The 13133-nt window shown below is 49.9% G+C and overlaps 4 protein-coding genes across 4 annotated transcripts; 2 read left to right on the forward strand and 2 right to left on the reverse strand.

Moving 5' to 3' along the window:
* Positions 1 to 356: 356 nt before the first annotated feature.
* Positions 357 to 1934, reverse strand: T069G_08775 (fringe-like domain-containing protein; the record flags this gene model as incomplete). Its single annotated transcript, XM_056175985.1, has 1 exon — positions 357 to 1934. One exon carries the CDS (start codon positions 1932 to 1934, stop codon positions 357 to 359), a length of 1578 nt encoding a protein of 525 aa, XP_056026934.1.
* A 5267-nt stretch (positions 1935 to 7201) lies between these two features.
* T069G_08776 (uncharacterized protein) lies at positions 7202 to 7562 on the forward strand (the record flags this gene model as incomplete). Its single annotated transcript, XM_056175986.1, has 2 exons — positions 7202 to 7469; positions 7525 to 7562. The coding sequence occupies 2 exons, from the start codon at positions 7202 to 7204 to the stop codon at positions 7560 to 7562; spliced, it is 306 nt and encodes a 101-aa protein (XP_056026935.1).
* Positions 7563 to 7956: 394 nt separating this feature from the next.
* Positions 7957 to 8691, reverse strand: T069G_08777 (uncharacterized protein; the record flags this gene model as incomplete). Its single annotated transcript, XM_056175987.1, has 1 exon — positions 7957 to 8691. The coding sequence occupies one exon, from the start codon at positions 8689 to 8691 to the stop codon at positions 7957 to 7959; it is 735 nt and encodes a 244-aa protein (XP_056026936.1).
* A 1312-nt stretch (positions 8692 to 10003) lies between these two features.
* Positions 10004 to 12231, forward strand: T069G_08778 (metal-independent alpha-mannosidase; the record flags this gene model as incomplete). Its single annotated transcript, XM_056175988.1, has 10 exons — positions 10004 to 10246; positions 10341 to 10478; positions 10636 to 10741; positions 10804 to 10850; positions 10909 to 10937; positions 11006 to 11039; positions 11089 to 11176; positions 11243 to 11455; positions 11518 to 11869; positions 11946 to 12231. The coding sequence occupies 10 exons, from the start codon at positions 10004 to 10006 to the stop codon at positions 12229 to 12231; spliced, it is 1536 nt and encodes a 511-aa protein (XP_056026937.1).
* Between the last annotated feature and the right edge of the window lie 902 nt (positions 12232 to 13133).

The raw sequence follows: 13133 nt of genomic DNA on the forward strand, positions 1-13133 counted from the left end.
GATGCACGTCGATATGGATATCCAGCCCACCAAGCTCCAAAACGCCAGCCGTTGAGAAAGAAAAAAAATTGGAATAAAAGAAAATAATCTATGGTTTGCTGACTTTTGGCATTGGAGCAGCCTTTGGTGGTATCATGTGTCGTGTCTTGGGCCTTTCTGTGGGAAGAGAACGATTCGCGTCCTAGACACAAGGTACGTCGCACAGCCCGACTACCCAGATGGGACATAACCGTCCTGTCCTGGTGACACCCGGGGGGAGAAAACGGTGTCTCAAGCTGTCCAACGTTACCTGCCTCTCCCTCAGACTCGAGCAGAGATTAAAGGGCAAAGGTTGCACCGCGTCGAGTTTTCCGGCTTTATGAGGGGATCCAAACAAGCTCAATGACACCGTCAATGTTGCTCATTGGCTGCTTATCGGCGTGGACCCATCTCTCGTCATTTCTGCTTCGCGTATATGTTTGCAGAACGGAACCATCCGATTGGAGTTCGGACTCCTGAAGCTCCCAGGAAATCTTGCGCCCCGTCTTGAGGAGCGACTGTCGCCGCGGGCCAAACATAAAGTCAAGGTTCCAGCCCTTGTTCTCAGGCGCAGCGTACAAAGTGGCTTCCAGCTGGTTGGTATCGAAAGTGATGCCTTGGGGATAGTGGGCAATGGAGTAGCCCGAGATGATGAAGTCGTCCGTGGTTTGGAAGCGCATCAGAGTGCAATCCTCGCCACACGCGTGGGCAATCTTGGTGTATTGTCCAGGCTTGGCGCTGTGCCAGCCGCCGCCACGGTAATGATGCAGCGAGAGCGGCTTGATGCCCCATTCGTAGAAACCACTGGGGTGGCCGAAAAAGTCGAGCTGCCAGAGGTCCCAGAGAGTGGTCAATCGCACCTCTGTGTTTTCGTAGATGCACTTGCGCAGGATGATGTCGCCCTGAGGACCCCAGCCGGAGTTGGACTCGAGAATCTTGGCCTGCGTGGTACAGCCGCCAAAGTGGCCAGTGATTTTCTCTGCCATAGACCGCGACAGGAAGACGCCCGCTCCTCCAAAGGCCTGAGAGCCGTGACGCTCAATGGCACCGACGTCTTCGGACAAAGTGCCAATGTACATGTCCCTTGTGTGGTCAAAGGTCGCCATTTTCTCAATGAGGCCATGCATGTTGGGGAAAAAGGTGTCGTCATCACAAGTTACCAGCCACTTTCTGCTTTTTGCTTCGGGATGGGTGAAGAGAGTTGGCACCAGAGTCAGGTATCGGACGGCCATCTCAACAGACGAGTCGGAGTGGTAGACGTCGACATCGATGCCCACGTCGCCCAGCATGTTGGCCACCTCTTGAAGCTGATCGTCGGTGGCATCGAGGAGCATGAGCAGCAGCTTGCCGCCGTTTGAGTTGCCGTGGCTGTCGGTGAGCCAAAAGATCCACTCGTTGATGGGCGTCGTGCTTGCGTCCATGAAGCGTTTGTACGTGGTCGAGACTCCAAAGATGTAGTCGGACGCGTTGACGGTGCGAGGGTAGTCTGACGCGGGCACGTCAACCTCAAGGGGAGCAGCACACACATCACCTCCACCGAAGCCTTTGCTCAGCTCAACCGTTCTGAAGCTATCAGGGAGCAGTTTCTGGGAGAGCTTGGTCATTCGCTTGCGTTCGAGGCCGTCTTTGCGAGTAAATCGGACGTAGCGCTTCATGTATTGAAACCTGTCCTCGAGATTATAGCGCTCTTTGATCTGAGTCAAGTGGGCTAGGTCGGCGTTGCAATCCATTTTGACCTTGGGTGACGAGGCAGGTTTGCTGTCGAGATGCTGCTGGGAGGCGTGTGAGGATCCAGTCCTGCCGGCTTGCTCGAACAGCTTGGAGCGAACGTGAAGGCTGTCATTGTGCATGGTAGCCATGATGATGATGAAGACGCACAGGGCGCCCAATATGGACCGCACAATTGGGCTCTTCATGCTGATGACTCGATGGGGGCCTGGCAACAACTTGACGCCCATTCTAGAGAAGCTCTGGTAATCGAGGTTTGCCTGCATGTGTCGTGTCCTGCGTGCGGGTTCTGAAGCATGTGCTGCCAACGAGGATGTGCTCTTGATGAAGAACACCTGTAGGGGCCACTTTTCGTTGAGGAGTTTGAAGTATCAAAACTTAGAATCTGCCAGCGCAAGATGATGGGTTGAAGCGAGTGTGCGGGTTAGGTGGCGGATAGTGGGTGACAAGTCAATAGTACAAACGAATCTCTATTGCCGGGAAAAGAGAATGCGGAAATGGTGACACAATCAAGCTTATCGGAGGAAGCTTGATTGGAAAGTTGAGAAACACGAGGAAAAGCAAGCAAACATGCAAACAGCTTCTGTGTGAAGTCGAGTCCTACATGTATCGACCGCGGGTGATTCGCCAAAGTGAAGGAACTGGCGAGGTAATATGCGTCAAAGAGAGGACGAGGTTGACAGATAGAGAGCGAGAGTGTGTGTGATATTGAGGAAGAAGAAAAGGAGAAAAGAATTCGAGTCGAGTCGAGTCGAGAGATGGAAGAGGCAAAGAAAGACAAAGAGACCGAAGGAAAAGAGGACTAGGAACAGGAATAGAAACGAACAGGAAGGGCACACAACTGCTCGGAGCAACTTAGAACAACAAGGCCAAACCATGAACCGAGTCGAGTCAAAGGAACTCCAGGTATGATGAAAAGAGGGTCCACAGAGGGCCGGGCTGTGGCAGGGATTTGGCTGAGGTGAACATTTGGAGCTTTTTTGTTGGTATGAAAAGGATGGAAGATTTTGGTGGGGGCGAGTTGTTTTGGATGGACCAGCATGAACATGGGGCGGGCGGTGACACGCCAGGGCGGCAGGATGGGTACACGGCTGATGAGAGGCGGCGGGTAGCGAGAACTTGGAAGATGTGGTAGCGATTAACAGACGGGGCGGCAGACTGTGTGAGGGGAGTGTTATGGCGGTGGTATGTGCAAAGGTTGATGTACGTTGTGATTTCTAGATAGCAAGTACTCCGTAAGGGAGATGCCGGTGGGCACTGTATTTTCTTTTGTCTACAGGCGCTGTAGGCGAGCGGGCAGCTTCAATGTCACTGTTCCCAGCGGGCGAGCTGCTGAGGTACATGTACAGAGGGAATTCCATCGCATTGGATCAATTGGCCGCTGGGTGGTTCTGTTTTGTAAACACCACAAGTCGAGGCCCTGAGATGCATAGCCCAAGTGCATATATTCAGCACTAACTAATACTTGACAGTAAGCTACATGTGCATAAGCATCGCTCCATCTTCCTCTCTCGTCGGCAGCAAAAGACAAGACAAGACAAGCTTTTCGTCCACGATGCTTGCCTTGTTTCGCCCTAGCCCGCTGCTGCGATCCATGTCTTCTGGAATCGCTAGTCCAAAGCTTGGCCCTGGCTCTGGTTGGCTGGCAGGGCCCAATGAGGCAGCTCAGGCCTCACGATGGATGCGGCTAACGTTGGATTTGCGTGAGCGGGTTTTGCTTTTTTGCGCTTGAGGGCTCTTGTCGCTGGTCGAAAGCCAAGTCTAGATTCCGCATGGCTTTAAATTAAGTAGCATGACGGATACAAGGGGAGACTGGCATCCCGTGTGCAAGTTTAGTTGAATGACAGAGACCCCCTTATATCGATCAATGCATGAGAGAGAGTGTGGTGCTGTATGTACATAGACGCGCGCGCAAGAATAAAGACAAATCTTTGCACATCTTTGTTTGACCCAATCAAACTCGCATCGACTGACTCTGTTGCCAATCTTGCTTCCAAAACCACGCAGCACCAGCCCCTGGGGCGCCGTTGATCGCTGCTCTCCACATGCAAATCTATGCCGTGAGGGGGATGTTCAAATGCGGGCCTCATTTCGCCCGTCTCTCTCCTTGTACTGTACAACGCACAGGCAGCATTCAGTGTACCGCGTAATAGTAGATTAGTATGTAGCAGTAGCAGCTGGGCCGTCTGACGGATACTCCTTGACCGCTGGACAGACACAGACAAGAGGCCATGCCATGCCATGCAGGGGCTGATAAGCCAGATGGCGATATTCTTCTCCTGCCTATCATCATGCTGGCTGGCGTGATGCATCTCGCAGGCCCGTTGCCAGATTGCTTTGTACTATCCATACTGGTCAAGAAGAAATCGCGCGTGTATATGTGTATACAGATACACGTCCAGACTGCTCCTAGACGACTATCACCACTTGTTGCAAAGACTCATTCCACTCGCAATATTCATTCTCAACTACATCTAATAATATCATATTATTGTACTATATCAATCATCTTCTGATTACCACATCCCCAACTCCATACCTCGCTTCGAACAACTCAGCAACCTCTCTCCTCCCCCCTGAGCCCATTCCACCATTCCCTCATCATCATCCTCCAACCCCCCCGTTCTCCATACAGTGTGCCCATCTCGCCATCCCCCCCTTCGGATCACCGCCATCCTGTAACGCTCGAGGCGGAGCATTGCCGAACCAGAAACGGGGCGCGCGAACAAAAAAGCCAAGTTTTCGCCTCTCCCTGTCCAGTGGGGCCGTGCCTTCAGCCATGGTCCACCGCAGCATCAAACTTTTCCTTGGTTGAGACGTCATTGGTGTCGCGCATTTGCCTTGGATGGCTGAAGATCAGCGTTGACAATCATTCAAGCCGCGCAAGCTGTTGACTGTTGCGAGCCATTGGCTGTGTTCGAGGCGTTTACAGCTGAGGTGAAGTGACTGAATGACCCTGAGACGCTGCGAAAAGATTTGGTGTCAGCAAAGATGTGGTGAGGTGACCACTACGGTAATCATTTAGTAGCCTCGGAGTAACCCGCATTAATCAATGTAACTCTGCTATTTTTTTTTTTTTCTCATCGGACCCTCGAATGTTATAACCGCCGGCGTGTGAGCCTGCAGATTCAATCTGCAATCTCCAGCCGTGCGTCCATAAAGGGGAACCTTGAAGCTTGCATGTGCCCATGAACAAGGCCCATCAAAACAATGCCTGTCCCCGGCGTCGCGATCTACATCCTTAGAAGGTGCCAAGAATCAATCTACCGCTTGGTTCGGCTTCCTCAATTAGATTTTGGTTCCTTGATGATCCCTGTCGCCCTGATACGCCCGCTAGCATGGACCTGGTCTAGTCAAAGAGACGCTGCATCCCGTCCTTCTGTCGTGCTCATACAAAGTACTCGTACTGCTTCCGCCCGCATCGTTGTACGCATGTACGCTCACCAACTTGGGTAGTAAACAGACTCACAGCAAAAGTACGGAGTGCCCGATAAGACAACGCTCACTTGCAACGTAGCAGCGGCTGTGGTGCTGGGATTTCTACACGGACGATTCTCTCCGCGGATTCCGATGCTCTCGCCTTGCCAGATCGTCTACATGTAGCTAGCAGCGCAAAGTTCACTATGACGGCGTTGAAGCTGGCGACGATCTGTATTTTAATCGCCAGCGTGATGATGTAAATGATGTATCTATATCTATTAGATCCATCTACTATCTGCTAACTAGTAGATCTATCTGCATCTACTAGATCTGCCTCTGTCATAGAGCTATCTACTCGTACACTGACATTCTACAGTGACGTCTGAGCTGTGCAAAGGCATTTTTCGGACATTGATACCACGAACATGGCCTTTCTATCTTGGAGTATGTCGCATTTTATAACCCAAATTATCTTGTGGTCCGCCGTGGAGCCTTGCCTTTGCTGAAATTTATTGGACGAAGGACGAGTATAAAAGCCCACCTACATATGCCCTTGTCTTTTGCAATGAATCCAGACCGCCGATAACGTTCCCCCAGAATGTGGAGAAGAAAAGCATTTCCTCGGATACATTGCATGCGCCATCTTGTGGCCAATGTTCATGGTTCTCGGCATGACAAAGACGGTGTTGTTGGTACCTAGTAGTATTATCGTGACTAAGATGGGGTTGTAAAAGGTGACACGTGCTCGCTGGATGTTTCAAGACTGAGCATTGATGCCTCGATATTCTATTTATACTGTTTCGAGAACTTTGTTGGGTGTACATATATGCAGTTGACTCTCGTCCCCATACCGAGCTTTCCCATCAGTAACCACACTCGATGTCTCTTCTACTCACCGCTACATCTTTGAAGCTTCTATTTTTGACACCCTATTATCGCCAACTACATTATAAAAATAATAGTATAGAATGGGGTCTAAGACCGTGTATGATCAAATCGCAAGCATGGCTGCCTTCAGCTGAGAACCCATCAATGCTGCTGGGGCTTGAAGCTTGGACAGAAGTGAATTGATACCATGCGGCAGGGCAGCAGTGGAAGTAGATGGGACAAGATGGAGCTGATATGCATCTTTGCGCAGGCTCCATGAATTACGAACGAATAGTGACTCTGTTTGATGATGGTGTTTTGCGCTTTGTTCGCTGCACGGTAGCTGAGCTGGAGCTCTTAGCCGCTGTCGCAATGCTTTGACCAGCTCTATCCGCCAATACCGTTCGACAAAACGATATTCGACACACGCTACATGTATGAATGCGCGCATATACGGGCTGCAGCGTGAAGCCACCGATGACCATGGCGGTTTCGATTTGGACACAGAGAGCCGTGGACGGAAGCCAACCCTGCTAATCAGATCTACGGATGTGCCCTTGTCCATATAAACCGCCCGTCATCTGGATTCCCCCGCATCTCACCTTTGAGGGTAGCAGTTTGCCAAGCCGGGGCCTTTCATTTCTTGGGCCTTTCATTGCCTCATCTGCCCAGCCTCAGCGGTTGCATTTTCACATCCATTGGTGCTAGCCCCATGGCTGCCCAATATCTTCAGCTGAGGGAAAAAAGGTGCCGCCAGATGCTGCTTGTTGTCCATCAAATGCATTCCTCCCGCTAGGCATCTGCAGTTCATTCAGCTCGCCCCTCATGCAGGACAGGCCGTGCAGATTGATTCAAAGCAGTGCAGGCCTTGTGATGCATACTATTTAAGCTTAGTTGACCCAAGACAAGGGTCTGGATCTCTTTGACTGAGTGTAAGCCGCGGCTGAAGAGGGTGCTGTGACAGCTTGGAAAGCTTGGCATGTCACTGCCAGTAGCTCGGCGACAGATTTAAAGACCGAGAGTTCTCCGAATGCTGAGTTTACGAGGAGTTGAAGAAGAACTAATAGTCGAGGAAGAGCCGTTGAAAATGCCGAGATATCAGAATATATTTTGTCGGAAGAGACAGTCTCGGTCTGCGGAAAACAACTCGATATACGGCTTATTTACAATGGCGGATACCTTCAAACCGACCCATTCCGATGTGACGTCGGGCAACACTTTTATGGACCATAGCGAGATCCTGCCGCCGAGCTACGGAGCCGAAGACGGAAATGCACTGCTTCCTCCTCCATACTACAGCCGAGAAAATGTTGGGAATCTGAGTGCGGATGGTGCCTTTTTGTCATCCAGAGGGAGGTCTGGGACATTGTCCAAGTGCTTGAAATGGATCGCAAAGGAGATGGCTGAGTCGACAAGCGTGCCGTCACATAGGAGAAGTAAGTTGGGTGTTGATGAGGCAGCAAGAAATGTTTTCTAACATGATTTGATTAGATCCAGATATGTGTTTCGGTGCTTGCTGTCGCGGTTGATGTGCCTGTTTGGTGGAGTTGATCTGCGAATGTTTGGCTCGAGGGATGACTTTTACTATTTTCGTTGTAGATATTATGAATGAGTACGTATTTACCTGTTCACGTTCAAAGATAACTGTCTGCTGCTGGTATGTTCAGCTGGAGCAGTACCAGCAGCTCTCGCTCTTGGGACATGCACGAGGTGAGTTTGCACAAACCTCAATGGCGACCTAGGTGAGCTCAACCACTAGGGTTTTGCTCAGCAGGCCCTTTCAAGAGCTGGAAACCGTCATAGACATGGTCAAATCAGCACATCGCTCCTTTTCATGTCACCGCAGGCCATACATGATACGACGCAACACGAACCGAAGCATATACGCCTTCCAATGGATGATGATAGCCGACAGCAGCCACTCTAGAGCTCCCACGTCTGCTCAACTTCGTGTGCATATTCGATAATATCACCAGGTTCCAGCGAGCTCCATTTGGACTCGTTTTCCATCGCATCGACATAGTGCTCAAAAGCAAGCACCGTCTGATTCGCCCATCTCTCGGGACTCACCGCGCCCACGCCCGTAGCCATGGGAACCATGAGAAGGCTGCGGATCTCGTCATGTCTCCCGCTCAGTCTACCCTCACGAATTGCCCGGTTGTGTTTATCTATCGCACAGAGCAAGCTCCACGTGCACTCGTAGATAACCTCGTGATCCCAGTTGACGTTCTGCGGGACTCGCATTGTCGGGCACAGCGCCAGATATTTGGTATTCCAGGTGTTTCGTGAGCGGGCGTGGAAGTCGTCGGGGATGCGAAGCAGCGTACAGGTTCCCGGAGGAGCGAAGCCGCGCCATTCATCGTACAGCTTCGCCTGGGCAGCTCTTGTGAGGGCGAGATAGTCGTCGCGGGGAGAGAATGAGCGCGAGATGGCGTCGTCGAAGCCTCCGTCCAGTCGGCCGTATGAATTTGCGGGAGATACGATGAGATCGAACTCGGCCTCTACAAAGGAGAGGGCGCAGTTGTGGTAGGTGATTGAGACGGAGGAGAGGCTGTGAGCTTCGACGGCGGCCTGGAGGGCGGTGCTGTATTCGTCTTCCATGCAGAGGGCGTGGATGTGCGGAATGGGAGAGGCATTTTGATGAGCTGCTGACGGCATGGCGATGCAGCAGCTAGGCTGTGTGAGATTGCTGGCTGGTGTGAGTGTTGATGTGATATCTGGTGATGGTTTCGCTGGTGTTGGAGCTGTACAGTAGAGCAATGTGTTGTTTCGGCGCTATCCATTTGAGGATTGATGCGAGATTACATAACGTGGAATTTATCGTGATCAATGTTGCAGGGATCATTCATGAAAGGGACGAGGTTCATTGATCTCAAAACATTGAAGTCTTCAACACGTGTCAGCGACGAGACAGGTCTCACAGATTGAGACAAAGAAGACATTGAATATCCAAGAATTTCAATTGCTTGCGCTACCAAGTTCTTGCTGGAGGCTCAGCGAGCAAGACACTGGATGAGTCTGCTCTGTAGTATTAACTTGTAGGACTTGAACCCGTCGGCATTCGATGCCAAGAGGTAGCATCAAGGAAAAGAGCCGAGACAAAGGCGGGTGGCAGCGGCCGTCGGTGCGGAGAAAAGGGCGAGACGGAGGATTGCTCGGCTTTTACGCATATAACAAAGAGAATTGAGTACCTGATTCGTCCGCTTGTTGAATACGCATCTAAGGACGATGCTAATGCGAGGCGAGTTCGCTCAATTCCATCGTGGCTGTTAAACAAACATCATGGATCGGATCATCGCCGTCGCCCAATTGCCAAGTCCCAGCCTCGTGCTTTGTTAAGAATTACCTGACTAACTTCAATTTGTCTCAGACAAGCGACAATAAAGCATAAGAACCATAAAGCAAAATCCCACCAGCCAAGAATGCAGTCTCAGCACTCCCAAGACATTCAAGCTTCTCCCATCAGCTCATGACAATGCCCACGACTCCCTCCAGCTTCCTCTTTCAAAACACCAAACCCGCCCTCCCCACATAACACAGAGTAGCATCGTCATGCCGGATAACATCCAACTCGCCCGCATCCGCATCCTTCCAAACAAACCCTGTTGGTGATGCCTCTCCCTCTTGAATCTCCCCGCTTCCCCCGCACGCTTTTTACCCAAGAATGCGCTCCCAAGGGAAAGATCGCCATTGCCCGTCCGGTTCCCCCACCTAATGGATCTGGGTGTAACTCTGTGCAAAGACAGATGACGATAAATAAAATGGCTGGCCCCGGGACAGAGGCAGAGAAGGGCGGTGATCGGTGAGACTTGCCTCGCGATTGCAGCCCCTCCCTCTTTGCCTGGGCCTTTCCTCCGCTGCAGCGCGAATCTTGCTCGAGATTCTTCTCGGATTTCTTTCTAAAAGCATTGTTATTGCTGCATCCATAGCTTTATAGCAGCAGACATTTCCTGTGCCTAATTGAGTCGCGATGCCTCTACACATGTCTCCTCAAAGCGTTCTTAGCGCTGCCCTCGGCATCTTGGCCGTGTTCCCAGCAACTGCGTCTGCTGGCTGGCAGAAGTTCCCACCGCACCGCCGTACAGCTTCCTCGTGTCCAGATTATACCACTTTTTCAGGGCAGCCTCATGGACCGTATTCGTCTGGTCCTCTGAAGCTGCCCTACATGAGGCCGAGCGAGGAGTGCAGAACATTCAAGAGCCCAGCAGTCGAGGTGAGATTCAATAACTATTCCGACATGAGTTATAGCCCAAATGGGACGTGTATGACTTCAATTGAGTCGCTGACGATAACGTCTCTGTATATAGAAAGTCATCAGCGACTTGAAATCTCGGCTCAAGGATCCAGATCTTGCTCGACTTTTTGAGAATACCTTTCCGTCCACGCTGGATACTACCGTCAAGTATTTTGACCCGTCGCTGAATCTGGCATTCATCATCACTGGTGTAAGTTGTTTTCTCAATACAATGCTTCCATATCAAGGCTCATTTGTCTAACTCTTTGCTAGGATATCACGTACGTATACATGCCAATATCATCATGGATCGACATCAATTGACTGATCTTCTAAGTGCACAATGGCTGCGCGATACCGGCAACCAGTTTGCCCATTTATACAAGCTTCTTCCGCATGATAAGAACCTCCAAGCCCTTGTCAAAGCAGTCATCAACACAGAGGCGCGATACATTTCGCAGTATCCATACTGCGGTGCGTTTAACTACACCCACCTGCTACAGAGGCAACCGTCTGACAAATGATATTGCATGTAGGCTCGTTTCAGCCACCCCCAGAGAGTGGGCTTGCTCCAAGTGTGAATGTAAGTCATTGAGTGCGATTCTTACCAGTATGGACTTTTTTTTTGACACTACATGTAGGACTGGGCAACAAATGTCATAGTAAACCCGTATGTATACACCCCTGCCAATTGCGAAGTTGCCATTCCGAAATTAACACCTGCGCTCTTTACAACAGGCCTGTCAACAACCAGACGGTATTTGAATGCAAGGTATGATGGCTGCTAAACTATTTAATGGAGGGTTTCTCACAATTAATAGTACGAACTCGATTCTCTTGCTGGATTCCTCAAAATCACGCGTTCTTACTACGCCAACACAAAGGACTCATCCTTCATCAATGACAATTGTACGAACCACTGTGGAAAAGGCGAATCTCTCCTTCTCTTGGGTTATGAGCTAACACTATCTTCAGGGAATGCTGCAATGAACCAGATTGTTCGAGTCCTTTACGAACAGTCTCAGAGCAGTTGGTCGGACGACTTTCAATGGGTCAGCTACTACAACTGGACGGGCACTGCTGGGGCGCTCTCCCCAATGGTACCCAACAGTGGCAATGGCGAGCCGAAACAAGCAAATGGTTTGGTTGCTTCGAGCCACAGGCCTTCTGACGACCTATGTGTCTTTAGTGAGTTTTGGAGTCATTAAGGCACGTTCGTTATATAATTACTCACTAATGATTCAATCTAGACTTTATCACTTCCGACAATGCTATGATGTCTGTCGAGCTCGCTAATGTTGCAGACATGCTCAACACAATCAGGACCCAGAGGAGCCTCGCCAAGCAACTTCAACAATACTCCAATACCATCAAGCAGGCCGTTTGGGCACATACCCGCGCTTCCAACGGCATTTTTGCATACGAAACCAACGGAATTGGAGCGCAATACATCATGGACGACGCCAACGTACCTAGCCTGGTGTCGTTGCCGTATCTGGGATTCTTGGAGCGGAGCGATCCTACCTACCAGAAGACTAAAGCCGCGATGTTTTCGAGAGCGAACCCGTACTATGCTGTAGGAAAGACGTGGAGTGGCATTGGGTAAGTCAAAGATTGATGGATTTACTCACTCTTCTTTTAATATTGGGACTTCGATTAATCGTTAATGATATAATAGAGGTCCTCACGTCAACGCCACTTATCCGTGGCCCATGAGTCAAATTTCCGCCATCTTTGGCACGGATGATGATAGGGAGATCAAGCAGCGTCTGGCACTCATTCTAGAGAACACTAGTGGACTGGGGTTGATCCATGAGAGCGTCAACATTTACAACTCGAGCGTGTACACTCGTCCGTGGTTCGCGTGGGCAAACAGTTATTTTGCAGAGATGATTTTAGACTTGGCCGAGAGGAAGCCTAGCCTGATTCTAAAGTCTGGGAAGCCGTACAAGATTGGACAGTGATGCGATACGGACGAGAAGATGGATGGTCATCAAGATTTGTGTAGTAGATGCGCGTTAGTTCTCTGAGTTTATTAATGCTACGATTATGTTTCAAGTTTACAATAGCACCGATGAATGTGGTTGATGTGGTAGTCGTACTGTACTTCAATAGTCGCTCAAGAGTTGCAGGCGGCATGATAGTTTAGAGATAGCAGTGGATAAAAAGACAAGGTTGGGAGATGAGTTGATATATATAAGGAAAACAGGAAAACGAAAACAAAAGGCTAAAGTAGTAAAATATATACATACAGCTGAAACAAAAATATACACAGAGGGCTGCGCCCCATCCATTGGTTCAAAATCCAGAATCAATCCGTAGTTTAAAATGATCGGCCGCAGCTGACCAAGTCAAACCTTGAAGATAAAGTTCAATTTCCAATACTGAAAAGAAATGGCCCATGCAAAGTCTTTGGATTCATTCTATGAAACACAGGGTTGCGGCTAACAGGAAATTTGCCTAGGAATTCATCACTCCCTTCGCATATGGTCACCCCTTGGATACCATGTCGAAACTATATCGAATCATATCACGCAGAGCCAGGAGAGGGCCTTAAACAACTGATAACAACAGCTATTTGTCATCTATAATGTAGAGGTTCGTTTGACTTCTATCCCATTGCTCACTAATTTTCTTGACTCATCCAGCTTTCTACCCATTCGTAGTAGTATCGTTGTAACGGCTGCGACAGATGGGATGGTCGCTATGAGAGCGAAAGTCTGCCATATCCCCAGTCATTCTTTGACACGGTGAAATTCAACATCGTGGTGTTTTCCATGTCCCAAATACCGAAGGCAGTATAGATTAATATAAGAAAGGCTTTTTGGCAGCGCGGAACACGAATAGCTATTTTCGTACCTGCCCA

The sequence above is a fragment of the Trichoderma breve genome, chromosome 5 (assembly GCF_028502605.1).
Source record: "Trichoderma breve strain T069 chromosome 5, whole genome shotgun sequence".
In the NCBI taxonomy this organism is placed as follows: Eukaryota; Fungi; Ascomycota; class Sordariomycetes; order Hypocreales; family Hypocreaceae; genus Trichoderma; species Trichoderma breve.